Here is a 23,883-nt window from a genome sequence, read left to right as displayed (position 1 = left end):
TAATAACAGCTATTAAACTAGCTAGATACCGGAAAACTTGTAGCTAATAGTTATAGCTAGCTTCTCGAAGCTCTTTTTTTAATTTTAGATTAACCCCAAACCCGAAAGTTCTTCAACCTGTGTGAGGAATCCGGAAGTGTTCACGAAATGGCCACCTAGCTAGCTAGCTATATACATATACATATATAAAAGTTATTCCATGGTATTTATTTGCTTATTAGTCGTTTCATAAACCATTTTTAATTTAAAATATTCAATTTATACAAAACTTAAGTTTTCACTTATATTTTCTCTTTTTTCTATATGCTGGATTGGCAATTTTTGACGTATACGACACAGTGGTGCAGCATGTTTGGGTATGATTTAGAATGTATGTACATGGTATGATATGTCGTATGCAGGAAATTGTATTGTGTATTTTGGCTTTAAGCAGCACCCTGATGTTAGAACATAAGCTAAGAAATCTTGATGCTGCGGTTCCTGGAAATATTCTTGACTTGTCTCCTGTGATCGACCATCGAAAACTTGAAAAGTCTTAAAAAAATCCAGTCGTCAAGCCAGAAATTTAAAAATTCTGCCAAACACCTTTATTTTTTTTGTCTTAATAAAATACCCATCTTTAAAATTGCTAAAAATCACACTACAAGCCTGCTTGTGAACCATATGGGCTGAGAACAAAAACCAAGATCCCAATTCTCGTTTCAGGTACAGTTAATAATAAAATAAAGGAAAACAGCAATACATTTTCAACTGCAGTTAACTGCAATTAATATTGAAAAATATAAACAAACCAAGCGGACACGACGAAAAACGTTCAAAACAAAAAAAAATCCACAATTGAAACATGGGGGAAATTTAGGTTTCAACATTTATTCACAATAAGTTTTAAGCGTGCTGTATTATTATCTACTGGCACAAATTCTTATGTTAACATTTACACAAATAAAACATGCATTCAAAGCTTGGCTTCTTTCGCGTATCGATCACATGGTAAACAAAAATGGCTGACGATACAGATACAGACAATCTTTTCTGGGAATGAAAGTTTACAAAAATTAAACTGAATAAATACAAGAAAGTATTAATAAACTATCACAACCAGCAAGGGACCTCTCAAAAAAGACCGGATTCCAGTTAAAAGATGCGAGTAGGACCCTGTAAAATCTCTGAACTAGTTCTGGGTTGCATGCAAAAAAAATTTGTACAAACTTCAATACCGTCCTAAACCAGGCGCGGATCCAGGGTTTGTCAGATAAGTCGCGTGACTAAGTATAAATTTGACGAAAAATGTTAGCCAAGCGAATAATGTCGACAATCCAGGTGTTACAGACGGAGCGCGTTAAAAAATCACATGTAATTTATTTACGGCGCAAAGCCATGGTTCACAGCCCTCTTCATTTCGCCTATGGCGATGTTGACGTCAAAGTTGTGACGTCGCTACCATATAGACTGAGAGGGTTGCAAATTATAGCTTACAGATTTTGACTGATTCATTTTGACTAATCAGTCACTCAGTTAGTCAAAAATCAAATAGCTATAGCCCGCAACCCTCCCCATCTCACCTAAAGGGCATGTGACGTCAAAATCGTGACGTAATTTTCACACTCTATGCGTAGTCCAACAATATGTGGCCCGCAGCCGGCGTAGGAAATTTAGGTTCCGTACTGCGTGGTTACTTATAACCTGTTAGGCTATAGTTTTAACTCCCATCCGTCAGGATTAGTCAAAGACTCACGCCTTTTGGCTTGGATTCTTTCCGTACTATCATAGCTACTGCGGAAATTTTGGCGCGGGTGCTTACTGATTTAAAGTGTGATAATGTTGAATCTGTTCGTAAAATCCAAAAAGAACTTTTTGAAAGTGTTTATTCTCGGACATTTTTGTTGTCTGGGGATATTTATTCCTTGGTTGGTAAAAGTCTGCATCGGAATTCAGGTGCAGATATATACATTCCATCTGAGGCGAGGTATGAAGATAAAGGAAGCCTGATATTGGCAGAAACAGCAAGAGTTTAAAAATATTGAAATATATTCACAATTGTCTCACTTTATTGTAGTTAATCCCTGTTAATTTTAGTGCTTTTATTTATCTAAAATAAGACGTGTAAGACGGAGAGTCTATTCTTATAAAAAATGTTCTTAGGAGATTTTCTTATAGCTTAGCGTTTCTTTTCGTCAATTTTATTAATAACTAAATAAATCGGAAGACAATTTTTGGCGATTTTTGTACCCGCAAAGCTTAAATTAGCGAAAGTTTCTGGGGCTTCGCCCCATACCCCACCTGGGGGGCTTACAGCGCCCCCAAGGACCCCCTGCTGCTAAATTCAAGACTTAGTCCAAATATTGCTGCTGCGCAGCAATATTTTGACTAAGTCTTGAAAAAGTCTGGATCCGCCCCTGAAATGAAAATTGATTTAAAAAATAAAAGTTGAGCTTTATACATATTGCTTGATCATATAAACACAAAAGTTGACCTATTTACAAGAAAGTTGACTTTGTATACACGAAGCTTGACCATATAAATATAAATGTTAACTTATATAAATGAAAGCTAACATATATATACAAATGTAGACTTTTGTCCACTTTGGTGGGGAATAATTGCGTAAATAATGCTGGTGGTCGTTGCCTCTACACTATATTTTTTTCTTATGAAGACTATGATAAACCAACTGCTGAGCCGAACTGTGCTAAAGCATGCCTCATAGCGTTTTAAAACTGCATTTAGCAAAAAAAAATTGTTTAAAAAACAGGTCATATGGGCCTTAGAGGTACTCCGGGAGATATTGGCAACAAAAAGTTTGCAATGACTAGTGCCACTTTTGAATGGAGCGTGTCTTTCTTTGGCAGAGTAAAAATTACCCGTGTTTTCTTAACCCGGGGTGTATCAGGTTGCTTTACTATTTTCCATTCCGGCCCAGGGGACAAAACGAAAGTATTTTTGTATTTTTCACGATTCCCGTGCGAAGCCACATGCTTTCAAAACATGGCGTTTTCCTACTCATAGCCAATCGAGTAATGCGAACTTCACATCACTAGCCAATCAATTCACTCGGGGATAGAATAGTTGCGAGTCACGTGAATATCATTTTTGAAAGGTCGGTGCAAAACATGGCGGAAAAGTATTTCTCGCTGAAAAAAACTTTACAACGTTAATGTCATAATGTTTATGTCTACTCGTTACAACAAAAGGCCAGAACCATCGATTAAGCAACAGAAAATATTTTCGGTCGATGACTCTCTTGCAAAGTTATGTGGCTATATTACCAACGAGTTTAGGTGAGTCGAGATTAACTAGCTAGCTAGATTTTTTACATATTACTTTGCTGTGCTGGCTATATATAATTATTGTTTGGTGATTGTTAGCTAGGCTTTTATTTAAAGCACATAGCTACCTGTATTGTAAAGCTTTAAAGTACTTTTTGAGGGAAAAAAGAAGAATATTTAGCTGCCTAGCTGCCTATAACTAGAATAACGCGATAGGGAGAGATAAGAAAAGTCCAGCAATACTGGAATGTAAACTTTTTTATGTACAGTAACTACATGCTTCAAAACCATGTTTTATTTATGTGCTACATAACGCAAAATTTTTTAAGCATACTAAAGCTACAAAATTTTTTTTATATTTGTAACATTTTAGCCATGTCAGTCTGGAGCTAATGCCTAATAGGGCAGTCACTTTTAGTAGAAGTTAGCTCAATTAGGGGATATATATGTGGCTTGACTAGACTAAAGGGCTGTTTATATGGAAAATATTTCCTTAGATACCAAAAAATATTTCCTTATACCCAACTTTTGCTTAGGCTAGTATCTCCGTGAGGCACCACCATGGTTGTTGCTGACGGGAAAATTTTGGGTTTTGTGTCCCTAGATCGCCAGAAAATGGCTTTGCAGCACTCAAAGCAGCAAAATTTTGTACAAATATTACTTGCATTTTATTACATAATTTTATATATTTTTCGTTTTTAGTCTTTGTTGCTGATAAATATATATATACCTGTTAAACCTGTTAAAAATTAAGCATTACACCGTGGTGTCCACGGTAGATAACTTCTATTGTAAAACAAGGAAAGACCGTATTAGTTTTTTTCTTTGCATTTTTTATTTTTTTGGGATAAGAATTTGGGATCCCATACCGGTAGACCGGTAGCAAAACCTCTCTGGATACGTCGGTGTTACCATAAGAATGTTTAGTTTAGTTTTGAAAGTTATCGAAGAAATTCTGTTCATATGAGAAAAGGAATTTTATATTTGCCTACGGAGACGTCGATCCTTTTAATAAAGTAGTTTGTCAACTTGAAATCATGCTGGAACATTTTCCGGCTTCCCAAGGAAATTTCCATATAAACATGCCCTGATAAAAACTTACCATAGCAATTATGTTTAAACCATTGTAAATTGCAAAACAGCTTCAACATGAATCAAATCTGCGTTCTTCATAGAAATACCTGACTAAATATTGTAATATGTGTACCACACATAGATAGCTAATGGCATACAAGTGGCTTTTTTTCAAATAATAAAATTTAGCACACAAATAAACACGCCAGATGATACATCATCTAAATAAGCAGCACATGCCATATTTACTCTATTATTCCCACTGTGGGATTATCATTTAAACCTTGCAAAAAAAAGCGAGTAAACTGGAGCGGCAGTAATATTAATGAGGCCGGATTATATTTACAACTTTTAATTAAAATTTTAACTTGTACACATTTAAAATTTTTGTAAAATGCTGCTAGGCAGTGGATATATTTGGAGAATGTAGATACGGTACAGACTCTATAAAAATTTCTACAATCCATGGCAAAAAACAGGTTTACTAAAAGAGCAGAAATAGTAGAGATGCAAAACGGTAACATAATTAGTCTACTTACTTTATTTTGCAATAACTTCATGGCTTGTGAGATTTAAGTTTTTTTAGGGACGCTGTAAGATAAGATCTTTGAAAAAATAATTAAAAACCGATTAATTTCTTTCCTAGATTCTAATAAAATTATAACCAATAAACAATTTGGATTTAGGACCAAACATTCAACCACCCATGCACTAATTAGTCTCACTGAAACTATTCGACAAAATTTAGATAATTGTAAGTTTGCATGTGGAATCTTCATAGACCTTCAAAAGGCCTTTGATACTGTATCACACGAAATTCTCCTTTCAAAGCTTGAACATTATGGAATTAGAGGTGTAACAAACTCCTGGTTTCGCTCCTATCTCAGCGATAGGGTACAATATGTCTCCCTAACTAACACCAAATCTAAAAAACTTTTTATTAAACATGGAGTTCCCCAAGGTTCCGTTCTTGGTCCTATTTTATTTTTACTTTATATTAATGATTTAATTAACTCAATAATTTTTTCAGAAATTTTTCATTTTGCAGATGACACTTGCATGTTATATGCTAACCATAATCTGAAAAAAATGCAGAAGCATTTAAATATAGATTTAAAATGTATATATAAATGGCTAACTGCAAATAAAATAGCACTAAATGTAGCAAAGACTGAAGTCATCCTATTTAGGCAAAGAAATAAAGCAGTCAACTATGATATAAGGCTGAAATTAAATGGAAAAAAACTTGAATTCTCATCTCATGTAAGATATCTAGGTATATTAATAGATGAATTTCTAGATTGGGATTTCCACATATCTTATATTGGCAATAAATTAAGAAAAACAAATGGAGCTCTTTGCAAACTAAGATATTATGTGCCTAAGGATATCCTACTTTCAATTTACCATGCATTATTTTCTTCTCATATTTCTTATAGTCCGCAAGTGTGGGGTCTCACTTCAAAGTCGTGTAGAATTTTTCGCTTACAAAAAGCTGCTCTCCGAATCATTACTTTTTCTAAATTTAACTCACCATCAAATCCTATTTTTCTTAATCTTAATATTCTTACTCTTTCAGATCTTATAAAATTTCTCAACATTATTTTAACTTTTAATATTATAAATCTGCATTCTCCAGGTAATATTTGTGATATTTTTAAATTGGTCTGCCATTCATCTAATCATTCAACAAGAAGTAAATCCATTAAACTTCTAGCTAGACCTTCTGTTAGGACTACCTCATTTGGTCTCAAATCTATACGTTACCAATCTATTATTAATTGGAACAATATCCAACAACACTTTCACCAATACGACCTAGCCTCTCTCACTCTAAAAAAACTAAAAAAAATCTGCAAAACTTATCTTCTGGATTGCTATAACACTAATCTCTCCACTGCATAAAAAAGATTTTACTAAAAAATTTTTTTTTGTAGTGTCATACTGCTTATTGCAATCGTTTGATCTTATATAGGTGGCCATCACCTACATTAGTATTTATACTATCTGATGGTCTCCCCGTAGGTATTTATTTAATGTAAAATATACAGTTATCTAACACGAAATAAATACTACTACTACTACTACTACTGTAATGTAGCAAATTGTTATTATGTAACCCTTTGCTTGAATGACATTTTAGTTAACACTTAGCCAATATTGCTATTGGTTTTCCAATGTTGCTATTGGTTTTTTACTTTATTTGTTTGAGTGATGTGTCTATGTGAATATAACGTAACTATATTCCATTTAATTTATTTTTAAGCTGTAGCAAGTTAATCACACCAAAATATAAAGATTTCAGAAGTCAAAAACTTAAGTTTGATCAGAAGACAAGACTTAACAATGCAATATGGAGAGCATGGCATATACAGTGTAAGTTATCTGTATGTTTAGATTTTAATCTTGTGAGTATTCCGAAATTGTTGTAGGATTTCTATTTTTCACAGTTTATTTTTTTTAAATAACTTGGAAAGAAATGTGCAGAGTCAGATTGTGCAGATAACAGTCTGATTAAGATTTTTTTGAAATGTAAAGGGGAAATTTGCAAAAACAAAAAAGAAACAAAACAAAACAGTTCTAATTTTTTTTTCTTTTAATATTTCTTTTCCTTCTAGGAAATTTTTAAAATTAAAGTACAGTACTTTTTTTGAATTAGATAAACAGAAAAAGAAGGCAAGATTCCTTCAATTTGCTGCTCCCTTTTCTGACGTCAGTGCCCACAGTACATCACAGGCTGTAATTTTAGAAGGAAAATACTGGAGAAGGCGTCTTGATGCAGTTTCAAGAGAATTTAAAAAGTGGAGAAGGTTGTATAAAGAGAAGGTGATACTTTAATAAAAAAAAATTGTGGTAATTATTGATTTTCGTAACCATATCCCTGTTACAACCTAAGGAATAATTGTTGAGGATATTATGTAGACACTAGATATTATGTAGTCAGTATGTAACATTTATTTGATTCTTTAGTGTGAAAAATGTTCCTTCTCATATTTGTAAAATGGCTCTGTTATTGACAGATCTTTTGCATTTATTGTACTGCTTGGTATATTTTGTGATATGTCATTGGTACGCCTATTTTTTTTATAACAATAACATATTTTTATTACAGCTCCTTCGAAATGGTGATTTGACAAGAGAAAATCTTGAAGTATCAGATGAGGTAAGCTTTAGCTTATAAGATATATCTGTTTTGTGATAATGTAAGTTATGAAAAATCAATTCTATTTCTTTTTTTCAGAATATTTTGATATTTGAACATATTTAATTTATCAATGCCAGCCCCCTTAGCAACAATTTTTAAGATCTCAGATAATCAGAATCTTATTGTAATGCTCTATTTCAATAAAAATTGAACAAAGAACAAAAAAAATGCTGAACACAAGTCACAACATAATTTTAATTTTTTGCCACCTAATACCATTTTTGGCTAGCTTTTTTTTTGGATAGAAATTAGCACAAGAAACAAAAACATCATATCATCCAAAAGCATTCCAGCGTGTAGGTCTCTCATTTTACACAATATACAGTCTGCTTTGTCATTTTTATTGGGTGCATATAGAAAATGCAAGAAACCGCATTAGATTGCAACTATAAGACACATTAAAAATATGGTACATCCTGGCAGTACCCAACAAGAAGAAAAAAATATTTAGCCCTTAGCAGAACATTGTATCATTAAAAGGTTTGGAAATTTTGAGAAAATTGGAATGTATGACACATAAATGTATTTTTTGTAAACTATAGACTCTTTATACTAGTTTAAAAAAAATGGTTTACAACTTGAAGCTGCAATAAAAAGGTTTCCAAGCAGAGTTAAAATTATTTTTTAGTGGCTAGTTAGGTTAAATATATTGGCAATGAAAAAATACATGATTACCCTAATGACAAATAAATAACATACAAAAGCTCAGGTACCAACAACGTAAATGTCTTTTGAAATCCTTACAATTCGGTAATTTATTATAAGCATACCATCAAGGCCCGGTTTGCTTACCAGTTACATTGAAACACGCTATTTCTTGTAGGAAAAAACTTCATCTGAAGACAGTGACACAGAAAACGAAGTTGATGATGATGGGTAAATATGCTGATAATTTAACAACTAGTTGGTGAATAAATCTATGGGTTTACCCGTCCTTTATATATATTGCGGATAGACAAACAAAGTACACCTTTTATTAAAGAGACTAGTCAATTACCTGTGGAAAATTTCACGAGTCACCCATTCTTTATATATCGCATTTCTTGTTTCCATAACAGGACCCGCCTTTCGTGGACACACAGACAGACGGAATACGGCTATTATTAAAGAGACTAGTCGTTAGCTCGTGAAAAAATCCACGGGGTCGCTCGTCCTTTTTATATATTACATTTCGTGTTTCGTAACAGGATGCGCCTTTTGTGGACACACAGACAAAATACGGCTATTATTAAAGTGACTAGTCGTTAACCCGTGGAAAAATCCACGGGGTCCCCCGTCCTTTATATATTACATTTCGTGTTTCCCTAACAGGATGCTCCTTTTGTGGACACACAGACAAAATACGGCTATTATTAAAGAGACTAGTCGTTAACCCGTGGAAAAACCCAAGGGGCCGCCCGTCCTTTATATATCACATATTTCGTGTTTCCGTAACAGGACGCGGCTTTCGCGGACACACAGACAGACGACGGCTATTATTAAAGAGATAAGGAATCTTTTTTTAAAAAGGTTCAACCTTTTTTTGGACTAACGTCAGCACTTTGAAAGTACCTACTTTCCTTTATTTTGTTTGCTTGAATATTTAATTGTTTGTGTGTTTGTGTGTTTGTTTGTTCAATTGTTTGTGAGCTTTTTGTTGTTTGTTTTTCTTAACGTTCGTATAAATTCAATAGGAATAATTATTTAGTCTGTTATTGGCACAAAAATCAACGGCAGTTCTAAATATCACATTTCTGTATTTTGACACAAAAATCAGTTTTATTGAATAATAGAGTTATGTTGTTTCCCTTGTTTTGTTGTGCTTACATTTGTAAAATATTTTGTAATTTTCAACAGTGTTAATAACAAACGCAATGGAAGTAAAAGCATTAAATCACTGGAATCCTCTATTTCATTTGACACATGTAAGTTATTTTTGTAACAAAGAAGTCTTACACTTCCATTTTAGTTATTTTGGTAATTCATCTGTGTATATATTCTTGGTAATTTTTATCATTACCACATGCCCTATACCTGTAGCCAACACGTTTTTACAGGCGTTTGCACAGATATTCTAAACCAAAACTGATGTTAAAATACTTTTTGTGTCAGCAGAATTTATGTAAAGCAGTCTGTATATCTGAACCAAGTGATCAGTTAAAAAAAATGAAAAAAAGTTATTCGAATTGTGATATATAATTAAATCATCATTAGGCAGGTTTCATAAAAGTCTCTGAAAGAGATGGTTAAGTAAAAATTTTCTTATAATTTTTTTCTTACTTCTCTGTTTTCCATTACAGTGTCAGCCATGTATGCATTTCCTGACACGCTTTTTTCGAGTGTGGATCAAAAGAAAACGAATGATTTGGAGGAACTGGCGCTGTTTAAAGGTATGATATGTGTATATGGTATCATCGTAGACATTACCGGGCCACCATGTCATATGCAAAACTGGCGTAGGGCGCTTGTGTCTAAACTATATACCTTGTTTGTAATTAGAAATAATTATACGCTAATGGAGATTAGCCGCACGTGGAAAATACGATTTTAATAGACTTTTGACTTTCTGATGTAACTTAACTTTTATTTTAGACACCTCTGGTATTATTCAACCGACCTTAGATCATTTGAATCCATGCTTTGATGAATTAATGGAAAATTTTGATTTCCTTTTTAGTAAGAAGCTTTGCTATGTTGTAGAAAAAAATTGAGAATAATTTCCTATTTCTTATTTTAAACGTTTCAAGTGTTTTAATGCTATTTAACTATGATGCAATATCTGTATTGTGGAGTAAAACATTCTAAAACTTAATTTGTTATAATAAGCTCTGATTGGAAATGATTTACACTTGGACATACTAGAAGTTTGTTATATAAAACAGCATTTCTGGATAAATTTAGTACATTTGGACAGTATTTTCCCAACAAGATCTTGTTTTTGTTCACACAAATACTCAACAGGTTTGAGAAAGCCTTCTTACGCTTTAAACCCATCTACATGTTTTTTCCCATTGTGCTGTTTTAGCCGATTGGGAAAACTACAATCAAGGAAATAATTCACGAGAACCGTCAGATCTGATGTTAGATTCGTATAGTGCTTCGAACAGGAATGTGCAATCCAATTTGGTCACAAACGATCAGTTCTTACATACAATGGCTGCTGGGAGTAAATCCTCCTCAGAAAATAACTTAGGTGTCTCTACTTTTAATGGCAAACAATCTTGTAATGGCAACTCTTTTCAAGATCGTTATCAGCAGCTTGGTAACACAGTTAAGTCTGCTTCATCACCAGCTATTTTGTCAGTCGAAGATGGTTTAAAAGAAACTGACGAGCAATCTCATTACCAAGAACTTCCTCCCCAGCTACAAGCGCCCAACCTAGCAGCACATGTGCAAGCAGCGATGTCGAACAGACCAAAAGGAATTACTCGCAACAAATCAGATTCAAATTTGACCACATTGTCAAAACGCAGCTCCAACAAGAAAGACTGTTCTCCTGTTCAGACCAAAAAACCTTGCCTTAGACGTAATGCTTCTGGAAATAATTTATTTGAATTAAAGTCCACTCCTGTGGAGCACCGAGAAGTTAGACAGCAGCATACTTTGACAGCGTCTGTCCTAGCAACGTCATCAGTCAAGTACCAATCAAATGCATCAGGGGCAGTGCCTAAGAAAGTATCGACAGTACCGATTCTACCGAAGTACACGCAAGCTCCTACCTTTCCTGTTACCTTAACTGCGCCATTAAATAGGACAGGTATAATAGTAAGCCGTGACATAACTCATGCTGGTGAAGGGGCAGGTGCAGGAGGACTGCCTGCATCCAAGCCACAAACAGTATCTTCATTTCCAACATATGCTGTCATTGGAGGGAATTCCAACTTATCACAAGCACAGGCCCAAATGGTGAACGCGATTTCAATTATGCCATTATCGAATCCAAATATAATACAACCAAACCTCATTCCAACAATAATCAACAGCAACCGAATGATGCAACCTGGAATTCCCGCACTTCAAGCTGGTCTTTTGCCAGCGAATCTTGGCGTGCTGCCACAAAACGACCAGCAACTATTAACACTGGCTCAATTGCTGCAGAGCACACCTACACAGGGTACAGAAGCTACGTTGAACTATTTGGAACTTCTGCAGCAACAACTCAACTTGATGGTCAAACAACAGCAAGAGCAGATACAACTGAAATATCAAATACAAATGCAAGCAGAAAAAATGTTGCAAGAAAAGAGACAGCAGCTGAGTAAACAAGCGCGAGGGGCATTCAGTCCTGAGTTTATCACCCACCATGTGACTTCTCCGCAATTTCATTCGACACAGACCATTCCGCACTGTTCTCCAGGAGTGATGGCGACGATGTCATCCACACACACAGACACATGCAACACAAAAATATTCTCTTCTTCTTCTTCTTATCCGCAAAACCAACTGTTCATATCAACTTCTACAGAGAAGCCTGCATTCGCAGTTGAAAAAGAAATATTGTCGGATGACTCTCCAAAACTGTTTAAGAAAGAATCTCAATCTCTTGTGAAAACTTTGCACGAAATGGCTCCCCCAGGTGGAGTGCAGCAAATCGATTTAAAAGCTAAACTAAGTACGCATAAAAATTCCCCTTCTATCAGTGACGAGTTGCGACCACCTGCTACAATGGACAGTGCAATGGCGCTTGTATCACTTCGTCATGGTCAGATTATTAACGTAAGTATTCATAATTGGTGCACTCTTACAAAGGTAATTTGTGTCATCTACTATTTCTTATCGTATGTTCAGATTATTTCATTTATACGATTTCTTTACATTAAGTAGGACAGCATACTTCAAGACATAAAAAAAAAAATTGCCCACAACCATAGACATAAAATGTAACAAATTGTCCGTTTTTAACTTTTTCTCGAAATGTGCAAACAGCATCGCTTGGACAGTGCTCTGCAACCGCTAGGCTACAAACGTATTACTTTGGCAGGAGTTCAGGCCGAGTAACCAACGTTAAAAATGCGCTAGCCGTACTTTCCACAATGTGCTTGTGGTTGCGATCTTTGAAAAAAAATTTCCAATACATTATGTCTGGGGTTGTAGGTATTTTTGTTTTTTAAAGAAAAACACGAGATAATCTTAACCTTAACCTAATTCTAATTTTAACCAAAACTAAGAATGCGTGAAACAATAAATGTAAATATATTTTAGACGGATCAATCTATATGTTAAACCCGTCCAACTGACTAAAATGAATGAACATAATTAACTCAAAATGTATCCGTGACAGTGGTCCTAACATACGACAGCATTTCTTTATTTATCTACACGCGTTTCTTTTATAGGCAACACCATGCTTAAACCAATAGGTTTGTAAAAATATGTAGGCACGACATCGCTCTCGAAAATTGTCAACCCTGCTTTATCACTGCAGAAGTAATTAACTAAACTCTACGTTAAAGAAAAATATTTCTCTGTCCCGCTACTTTGAAGGACTTTTTTAATTGGTTTGCTGTTCTACGCAGTACCTAAGTAGCAGCATAACACTAATTTTAAGCAAGACAAGACAACGAGGACAAAATTGCTGTCAGCGTGCTGTAGGCGAATTGTTTCAGAGGACGTAAAAAGAAATTATTTAAGGAGGCAAAAATAAAGGGGTCTTCTAGAAGACGGTTAAAATGGTTCATTAATCACTGGAACAATTAATCTGATGCCAGTGAACATTCTTCTCTCTTTTAACGTGCGTTGTCGTTTTTGTTAGGAAACATCACAAGCCTGTGGATCAAGCTCAAATTACAGAAGAACATACGAAGATGTTGGACAAACTGGTAATATAATCGTGTCATAAATTTTTTTATATCTTCTCCTTTCCATTGATCATGTGCCATCTTTTTTTTAAAAACGGAACTACTAGATTCCGTAAGCACAAGAACGAAAGTACACATTATCACAAGCAAATAGTGGCAAGCAGTCAAGGGTATAACCCTACATTCTTTCACTTATTTTCTTCGTCCCAAATTAACTGTTTCTTCAAGATTTATCTTTAAGTCATGAGTACGGTTTGATTTAGTCAGTGTAGGTTTTATGCTTACTTAAGCCTGATTTACATTTGCATGCTCAACGTTACACCAGATTATGAAAAGACGTTACACCGGATTATGAAAACGCAAAGGAACATAAACAAACATAAGGCATAAAAAAGACACATAGGAAAGAATTATAGTTCACTAAGAAAAAGAAAAGGAAAACATTTTATCATACCTTTTATCATTGAAAAACAAATATTTCAAAATCATCTTTTCCTATCATTTTTACTTCGGAAAATTCCAGTACTTTTATAATATACTTAATTTACTTGAGTTTCTTATTCTACGTCGAATGTGTTTACAGTTTTTTTGTTGTGCGTCACCAGTGTGAATGTGTTCACACAGTCTCTTTTTTTTCGTCACCAATTGAACGTTTTTCCTTTGTTTTAGAATATGACACAAATGATTCGTTGCATGTGAGCACTCATGAATTATCTCGAGAATTTTTTATTATTTATTTATATTATTCATTTGCATTTATTTTTGTTTATTTATATTTAGATATTTATTTTCATTAGATATTTATTTATTTCCTTAAATTTTTATTTATTTTTAGCCGTCAAAACCAATTACAAAAGTAGCTGACAGAATAATTTACAATGTAAGTTCTCTTAAAATTAATCGAATTTCATCATCCCTACAAAATTTTATTTTGGATACAAATCTCTCCCAATGCCACTACACAACTGACAATTTCTTGCATTAGCTTGCGTATTGGTGGAAGCATCGAATGCAAGTTAGAGGTCCTTAACCATTGTTTCTTTTATAATTATAGCATAAAAACATTTGCGTAACTTTATCAGGCAATAATTTTTAATTTTTAGGAACATCGTCGGCAATGTCATCTCTCAGCAGAGCAGAAAAGACGTGGTCTCATCAAAGTAAGTTTGATTTGCACAGTACACGTCTACTGCTGCCATCATCATTGTCTCTGCAATGTGTTAGCTGGCACAATTATAAAGAAATTCTAAAAAAATTTTATAAAAATATGAGAATCCCCCCCCCCAAAAAAAAAAAAAAAAAAAATTATCACCTATTTTTTAGCACGTGTGTGTAAAAAAGGTGTCAATTATTTCCATTGTGATTAAATTTCAATTTTTGGTGCATGTTTTCGCGTTTTCCTAATATCCGTAACATTTTGTCAACATTGTCCGATATGTAATTAAAGATATTTTTGTAACTTAAATTTTACATTTATATCGTCAATTTTCATTAGCCAAATATGGCTAGTCGCATTCTTCCATGAAATCATATCCAGGACTTTATACATGAGACCACATTTTTTATCTCTATTTTCATTTTTATATTTTCGATTGACGTTATATAATTTATGGTGGTAGGTGCATATATTTCATACATTTAGAATGCGTTCGAAGAATTGTCTCAAATGATACCAAGTAAAGGGTTGGGACGCGGAAGCAAATTAAGCAATTCTGCTATACTTCAGTTGAGTAAGGGACGCCTGCTTGTTTATTATCTAAAAGTCCACCCGTTCTATGTTCCATCGAGTTTCTTATTGCGACTCACTTCGACTAAGCTAATGTCTAACATGTCTATCCGATGTTGGGCGTATAAAGTCGACAGCTCTATAAAACCGCTTGATGTAATGGAAAGGTTATATATACCTCATTTTTGTCCAGGTTGGAATGTATTTGTTTTCATGCCCAATTTAATGTCATTATAGCGTGTGATTACATTCAAGTGTTACAGCGGGAAAGAGCGTCTTGTGACGTCAAAATGAATCACGTGCAACAACAAATCGATCAAATGCAGGCAGCCATTAAGTGAGTTCCATCCGCCTCAATCTGTTTTTGTTTTGTTGTCTGAAATTTATTTGGTAACCATGTTTTATTGCTGTAAATATCTCAAATAAATAGTTTGTTTCTTTTGTATGGTGGCCGAGAACTGCTACACGAAAATACTCTGTTTAATGCGTTTTTAATTGATTTATTTATTTATAAATTTAATTCCGTTTTTTGTTTTTTATTAACTTTTATTTTACTTCTACTTTTAATTTGATTTATTTTTAATTTGCTTTTTCTATTTTAATTTATTTGTCTTTGCATAAAAAATCGGCAGCTTTTATCTTTTTTTTATTTTGTTTTTAATTTAAACTTGTTTTGCATTTACCTAAGTTTTTTATTTAAAAAAATAAATTGAGTTTAAAAATTAAATTTGACATCTGGCTTGGCCGAGAACTGCCATAGTTGCCGCCCCATAAGGGGCGGCTCTTAGTCCGCCAGGCGTGAATAAAAAAGATTTTTTTGCTGAGAGAAATCTTGTGTTTCGTGCTGTGCTACTTGATTTCGTGTAAACAAACTACTTAAGTAGTACACCTTCGAAGTAGCACAAACTTAAAATAAACGAATAGAACCTAAGGAAAATTAATTGTGAAGCGGTACTTAAAAGCTAGGTTTGTGACATCAAACTGTCATTGCGGCGACCATAGAAAGGTTTGAGTGAGTATCACTGTGTAACTGACACTGATGCGATGATGACAGTGATCTGGAAGAATCTTTTAATGATGACAACTTTATACATTCTTGCATTACATAGCTGTGAAAAACACTTTATTGAGAATGTTGGTAGCTAGCTATAGATCAATTTCCATGCTGGACTCATCATTTGAACACTGCTAAAAAAAGCCTACACCCTGGAGGTAGCTAGCTATATTTCTATGTAATGTAAGCAGCTGTAGTATTTTAATTGTTTTTCTTTAAGTGAAGTTCTGTAAAGTCCTGTAAAGTAGTCACCTGAATTTCAGCTGTGCAAAAAGAATGTGTAAGTTTGGATTTGGGAAAGAGGGAGCACTCGCATTTTTACAAACGTCCAATTAACGTTCGGCTAAACTTCAGAAAATGTACACAAAAAATTTAATAAAATATAAACTGCAACACGGTTACGCACTTACTCACCGAGTCCACTTGGACATTCTCATTCTTTGTATGTAGAAGTGCGTATTTCCGTTTGCAGCTTTTATATGATAACCAAGATTTTTCTGTACAAATTCTAAAGCTGCTCCCACCATGACAAATGTCCATTTAGCTCTGTAGCAACAAAGGTTTATGGGGTTGTTTACAAAAAGTAATGTTGCTAGCATGCTCAAAGAAAAAGGAGGCAGAGAGGTAGTCTAAAAGCGTATTAAAGTGTACAAGGGGAAAGGGGGTCTTCGAAGGGCTTACATATCTACGCTTTAAAATATTATTGCAGTTTTTTTCTGTATCTTTTCTGCAAAAAATGCGTGGTTATTTCAACCTTAACACCTTAGACCTGCTGCAGTTACCCATATTGTCCTTTTTTCAAGTCGTGTTATAATTAATAATCATTAAGTTGATTTTTCGGGGAGGTGTGATCTGTACATTCGGGAAAAGGGTAAGCCAAAAGCAAAACATACATTGGAGTATAAGATTGACAATTTATAGTACGTACACATTTTTAAATAGACCCATTATAGTAGTTGTTGACAAATGATTTTTGTCTGTTTTCCCTGCATGTGACTGATTAATTCTTGAATTATAAATTCATTTTTGGATTGCTTATTTGATCAATTATATATATTTTTCAAGTCAAATAAAGGACGTACTTGTAAATGATTAAAGGAAAAGTCCTCATACAATACAACCAGTAAACCACAAGGTTTTTTGGCTTGAAGTTGTAGAAAAACTTGCCACCATTAACATGAACTGATGCATATACCAATAGATTTTGTTTTTTGCAGATTTAGTAGTTTGTTTAGCAGATTTTACAGATTATGCCTTCAAATCTTTTAACCTATAAATTAGATTTAAAAATATTAAAGCTGGAGGTCTACTATTATGGTAACCGTTGGCCTGATTTTTTTTTATATTTTTATGTTGCATGATATATACTTTTGCATTTTTTATACGTGTGCCTGAACAAAGTGTTATTTTGTCCTAAAATCTTATTTTTTGATTGGGATTTTTTAATTCCTTTTTTTAATAAATATTTATTAAGTTTTATTTTAAATGCTTCACAGACTGCATTTTAAACATTTTGAAAGTATCAATTGTGCATACAAAACAGTATAAATATAATCCAATTTATTGTGAGGTAGAATGTAGCAAGAAATTCAGCCGTATTTCACTGTAATATAATATATCCTGTACTGTGCATAATAATTCTTTAAAAAACTTAACTGGAAATATTTTGCTATTCTTTCCGGATCCTAATAGTTATAGACTGTTTGCTGCTCTTGAAAAAAACCACTAGAAACAAAATCGAATGTGCATGTAACTTGCAGATTTAAACCTGGCATAGCAGCTTGCGGAGGTGGGATGTGTACACGTGGTCAGATAAAACGCACTGCGTATCCTTTCATTGTGCACTTCGCGTGTTGGTGCAACCTCGACCCCAGGGTTTATAAAAAGAGAACCAGCCCTGGAGTCAAGGTTGGTGTTGGGGCTAATCATCGCTTAGGAAAATAAGGGGTGCATATGCATCAGCTTTGAAAGAACAACTGTCGTATCAGGGTAAACAGGGGCGGCAATTACTTGCAACTATATACTAGTATACCATAATACAATTCGAACACCTGGTTTCTATATAGTCATAAGGACATGTAGTGTTAGACATCTTGTTGCTTTATTGTCATTAGCAGGCACACCTGGTTTCTATATTGTCATAAGCTCCTATATTGTTAGACACGGACGTAACTTCGTGCTTAGTCCTGAGACGTTATTTTAAGAGTGGCGTGGTTTAGATTAAGGGTCTGTACAAAAAAATAGTCTAAATAAAGTATCGGTTAATATATTTTACATATAACAACACACAATACAAACATTTCACCACCGTAGTTTTCTATAACAGATTTGTAAGCTTCGCTAAATTCCTTTGCTTCTTTCTCCTGTTCTTTCTTCAATGGTCAGGAAATCATCTTCCACAACATCAAGACCTGATTGCCCATGCCTTCTTCAATTTGAGCAATGTCAAATTCGACACTTTTCATATTTGTTGACCAGGACATCGCATCTTACAAAAAGAATGTTTAAAAATGTTAAGTGATGGAATGTTTTGGCGCTATGCGGAAAAATTAAAAACATGCTTTTTTAATGTTTTCAATTGTAATTTTTTCGAAGTCATAGGAGACTAATTCCTGCGTACCTATCCTTAAATACTTTTGCTCCTTCCCTTGCACGTCACTCGTTAGTCTTTGCACTACAATTTCTTGCCTATCCAAAATTTCTTTAATTATATTGCAAAACTTGTCCTTTCCAGCTGACGTGGTTGGTTTTGTTCTCTTTGCAGCAACGGCTTTTCGGAAAACTTTAAAATCAGTCATTCTAAATAAAGGAAGCATAAAAATTGTCATAATATAGTAGAAACCGGTGTTTTGAAAAAAGAATTTTACACTGTTAAAAAAGAATTTTCCGCAACTTCCATGGGTAGTTTTTGCCAACATACACAAGACAATGGGCAGGTTACTTGCGTCTCTATATAAAACAAACAGAAAGATTAAAACCTGTAATAGCAGCTAAAAAGGACAATAGAAAGCCAGTTCCTTTGTTATAAAAGATATACTCATTCATTTGTACGATAGCGTCTTTTAAAACTATCTTTTAATTACTCACTTTACAAATTGCTATCCAAATTATAGTTTTGCCGGAAAGAGAAGAATTTTGAAGTTATGATTAATACACGATTTTCCATATAAAATGAGAGGAAAACTAAGAACAATTCTCGTTCTAAATGTTTGACCAATGAAATCCTTACATAATCTAATGAAAAAGAGGGAATCTGAACCTTTATTCACCAAGCAACCTGGAGCTTACCCAAACTACACATTTCAATACATTGTCATAAAATAGATTTGCCTGCATTGTTTCTTTTTTTTGTTACCTCTTACTTCTCGAGTTAATATTTTGAATTAGCTTCTCCGTGCGCACGTGCGTTGTAAACTTTACTACTGGGCTGGTTTCTATCCTCTTGTTTTTACTTGCGCACGTGTTGATGTAGTCGAAATGCATTATGGTATGCTATGGCAGCTCTTGGCCAAGCGACAAATCGATTTTAAAGGTTTAAAATATAAACGTTTTTAAAAGTATAATAAATTGAAATAAAAAAATGAAAAAATAAAAAAATGAATTAAAAGTAAAATGAATTAATGAATTTAAATAAAAAATTAACCAAAAAATTATTGAAAGTAAAAAGAATTGAAATAAAAAACAAAAAGCAGAAATTAAATAAATCGCAGTTCTCGTCCACCATACTTTTGTCTAAACTAAGGAGCAATTCAAACATACAGAAGAGCTACTTGTCTACTGCTTTACTTAAGAATTTTTTTGTTTGTTTTTTCAGCGAGTGTCAAAACAAACTACCAACTACCGGAGCTTCGACAAGTTTTCGACAGGTAGGTTATTGAACAAGTTTTCGACTGGTAGGTCCTGAAATGTGCACAGTCAAAGTAAATCTCGAAAATATCATAATGAAGTTAGTTATGATGTAAAAGTAGTAAAAGTAGTAGATGTCAAAACATGATACAGAAAAACCCCTTTCTTAACGTTGGATATTTTAAAGGGAAAAACTGCTCCCAGTCAATAAAATCAAGGAAAGTAACTTTCGCGTGTCGATAAAATCGCAAGCGTGTCGATATAATCGCAAAAACAAGAGAAGTAACTTTCTCGTGTCGATAAAATCGCAAAATCAAAAGAAGTAACTTTCGCGATGGGCACGGGTGTGGATTATTACTTACTCAATGAGGTTTGAAATAACGTGTGAAGTAATCATAAAGGCCAGCTACGATCAATACGATATGATTTTAAATTGAACCAATTAGTTGGTAAACGATTTTTATATGAAGCCTTAAGCAATAAGTAAGAAAATGATATCAAGATTTTTTATCTCTTTAAAGAAAACACAGAAAATAATTCGCAACATTTAATTTCCGCAGAATTTTTTGCACAAATAAACTTTAAGGTTTGCGAAAGTTCCCTTAACGTAATTATCTTTCATGATGCAGTTCTTACAATTCATTTTTCAGAGACTCTGGAGAGAAAAGTAGCGTGGTTTGTCTGTTCTCTTTTTTAGGGTTCTGATACAGTTAAAAGAAGTTTTACAGATTACTGTAAAGACCTGATATATAAAAAACCTGAATCATGGATTGTATCTTTTTCAAAGAACGCAAAAATGGAAGGGGATGGCGGGTTGCATGTTGTGTTCAAATTGTAGTACCTGCTTTTCGAATCACTGATAAATTTTATTCAAGGACTTGCATAATGCACAAGTGCTAGCTTTCTATTGGTTCATTACTGCGCACAAGCGGCAAATATTTTTCATTAGAAAATATTAAAAATATTTTTTGTAGAACATTTGTATGCAGTTGATCCGAACTTGACATATAATGAAATTTTCCACAATTGTACGCAGCATTAACTTATCTTAACTCACCTATAAGTTTTGCGTGATGATGAAGCCACTCTTCGAAAGTTTTAACGCCGCTGTTACAACAAAAACTTTGGACGAGTTCTTAAGTTCTGTTATCCTCTGGCTAGATCGTCACTGTACTTTACCGTTGTTACGCCCAGGTACGTCATATCTTGCAGTCAACTTAAAACCGGTGTCTGTAAATACTTTGTGCTAATTTTAGTGCGTTTTAATTTTTTCGCAATAGGAATATAAACGTATTTTGCGCATTTTTTTTTTCGTGCCCAGTTTAAATTCTCGGTAAAAAAGTGGAAAGAAGAAATTATACGTTTAGAACACTTTTCCGCCTGTTTTTTTTTAAAAGAGTATATCTTCACGCTTATATTTCGATAAAAATATCGCGATTTTTGTATTAATTTGCGCACTGACGAACGTTTTCGTGCAAACGTGCGGAAATTAAAGTATATTCGAAATTAAAGTATATTCGAAATTAAAGTATATTCGAAGAAAGGCTAACGCCCTTCTTCGAATATACGTTTTTTTATCTTGACTGTTAGTAACTATGTATTGGATTGCAGTAATAATATCGAATGTCAAGGAACGATTACATAGCCGCACTTTCTGGCGCAAGTATGCAAGTGCAAGGATAAGAATTTGAATAATACACGGGTCGAATCTTGTTGATGTCATTTTTGTTTGTTTGTTTGTTTGTTTGTTTGTTTCTGTTGTATTTTTACATTCTTAATCTTAATTTTATCTTGTTATAGCTGTTCTAAAAACACTGACCGAACTCAGCACGACCACATCGATTCTTGAAAATCCAAACTGTTTATCAGTTCTAGCGGAACGTTCTTTACAAAAAGAAGATCCCTGTGAGTTGTCAGGCGCCAATCAAATAGCAGGAGTTGATAATGCTGCTATGTCAACGTCATCATCACGTTGGAATTCATAACAAAAATATTTTTTTAAGTTGTATTTAGTATCATATATTTTATATTTTTATTGAAATTTTTTACGAATATCTTTTGTTTAGTTAATTTTAATTTACCGGGAGGGGGATGGGGGTGGGTGGAAAATGTATTGAAAATTAATAATTGTTGGAAAATAGACAGCATGCATATTTTGGTTGATTCAAGTTACATTTCATATCACTGCAATACAACTATTTTGTTGGTTTGATTTCTTTATTCAGACTACATTCAGATATATTATTTCAATTTAATTGAAAGTGGAAATTGAGTTATAATGTTACTCCAAACTAGGCCAGAAATCGATAATTTTTCTTACAGCTGTAGTAAATTGCAGGAGGATTAATGCGAATTAATTCCCTCGCAACTTCAAAAATGTGAGTTCAAGCCACGTTGGGTTTTTTTCTTGTTGTTTTTACAAAACAAACCTTCGTCAAACGGCAAGTTAAATTCCCGCCAAATTAAATTTTGCCACATTAACTTTTCATCTAACTTTCTTCTAGTAAAATGTTTTCCCTTATTAAGTTAATGAGATAGAGATTAAACTAAATGGTATAATAAAGAAGAAAAGAAAATCTGGAGAAAAAAAATACAAGAGTTTGTAAAAGATCAGAAGAAAAAATTGGTAGATACGAAGTGATTGAATGCATACGTGATGATTAAAAGAGAGGGAGAAAGGAAGAAAGTGAACAGGGATTAATGAAAATTGGTTCAAAAATAAGACGAAGTATTCGGAAATATATGCGTGTCGAAGGAGGAAGTTAAAGATAATTAACTCCTAGCAATATATACGGAGGTGTGGCACTCGAGGGCTAAAATATGCTGATATCAGCAGCAAAAATCTGAAAATTATAAGGCAGAACCACATTTTTTCAAAATTACCCAGGATTCCTCGACGTTGTCAATCATATTGGCTAGTGCTGAAGCTTGTGAACGAGACGCGGTTGGAAGCTAAGGAATCGTGGCTTGAAACTGAAGACATGCAAAGAAATAACATAGTAGTGCAAGGGAAAGAAGAGGAAGTCTTAAGTAATTTTATTTCATTGTATTTACAAGAATTTGTGGTACCCCACAATGAGAAGGAAAGAACAGAAACGCCTTTCTGATGTCTGATGATAAGGGATGGTCCCATCTGGATAATATTTATTTTGTGATTTTAGGCTACCTAGCTAGTACCATGCCAGAATTCCAGGGGCACATTTGTTATTAAATAATTAAGTGATAAAGTACAAGAGCTAAATATATTATTTTTATGTAGCTAGCTACACAAAAGATGTTTCTAGGTATTCTGTCATTTTAAATAAAGATAGCAAGCTAGCAATTTGGACCTGCAATAACAGTGAACAGTCAAGACTTGAGTATATAGCTAGTTAAGTATGCCATTGCATGTTGATTAAATATGTTGTCATGACAAACAAAAACCTAGTTTTCATAAATAAATTTCTGTAAATCTTCAGGTTTCTTTTATCGAACGGGAACCTATTATTCATAAAAAAATTTGTAGATTTTCAGATTACAACAAAGTTTGGGATAATATAGCCAGAAGTAGGATTCGCTTAAAGCGAAAAGACCAAAAGTCTCAGTCCTTGTTAAGACTTAGAGTAAAGGACAAACTGTGTCAAACGGAGGACACTTAGTAGTTAGTTTTTCATACCGCTGACACCAAAATGGCTGCAGGGACTAATCGGTTTGAAATTAATTTATAATATCTTAATGACACTTTTCTCCTTATCTTTTTTTTATTTTCCTTTGTTGCATAGCTTTTGTATATGACATTTGGATAAGGATGAAAAAGTTACTGTGGGACATGAATTTACCTTGAAACCTTAAAATTTTCCAGCAAGAAATTTGAAAACTAATAAATGACAATATACATGACATAACATTTTATGAAGAAATCGTCCATATTACCCATATGGGGTAACTTGATGAAC

At 33.7% G+C, this 23,883-nt stretch overlaps 1 protein-coding gene across 1 annotated transcript; it reads left to right on the top strand.

Moving 5' to 3' along the window:
• The first annotated feature begins 3,069 nt into the window (after positions 1-3,069).
• Positions 3,070-22,002, top strand: LOC130622980 (uncharacterized). Its single transcript, XM_057438447.1, has 19 exons — positions 3,070-3,278; positions 6,607-6,716; positions 7,000-7,166; positions 7,453-7,503; positions 8,369-8,421; positions 9,382-9,449; positions 9,825-9,914; positions 10,117-10,200; positions 10,550-12,240; positions 13,277-13,343; positions 13,992-14,017; positions 14,158-14,202; positions 14,426-14,482; positions 14,965-15,052; positions 15,286-15,385; positions 19,917-19,968; positions 20,646-20,720; positions 21,013-21,142; positions 21,749-22,002. Exons 1-19 carry the CDS (start codon positions 3,163-3,165, stop codon positions 21,931-21,933), a joined length of 3,255 nt encoding a protein of 1,084 aa, XP_057294430.1. The 5' UTR covers positions 3,070-3,162; the 3' UTR covers positions 21,934-22,002.
• The last annotated feature ends 1,881 nt before the right edge of the window (positions 22,003-23,883 follow it).

This window comes from Hydractinia symbiolongicarpus, chromosome 13 (genome assembly GCF_029227915.1).
Source record: "Hydractinia symbiolongicarpus strain clone_291-10 chromosome 13, HSymV2.1, whole genome shotgun sequence".
Classification (NCBI taxonomy): domain Eukaryota; kingdom Metazoa; phylum Cnidaria; class Hydrozoa; order Anthoathecata; family Hydractiniidae; genus Hydractinia; species Hydractinia symbiolongicarpus.
Note: the sequence above shows the minus strand (reverse complement) of the source record. Positions and strands in the feature narration are given on the sequence as shown.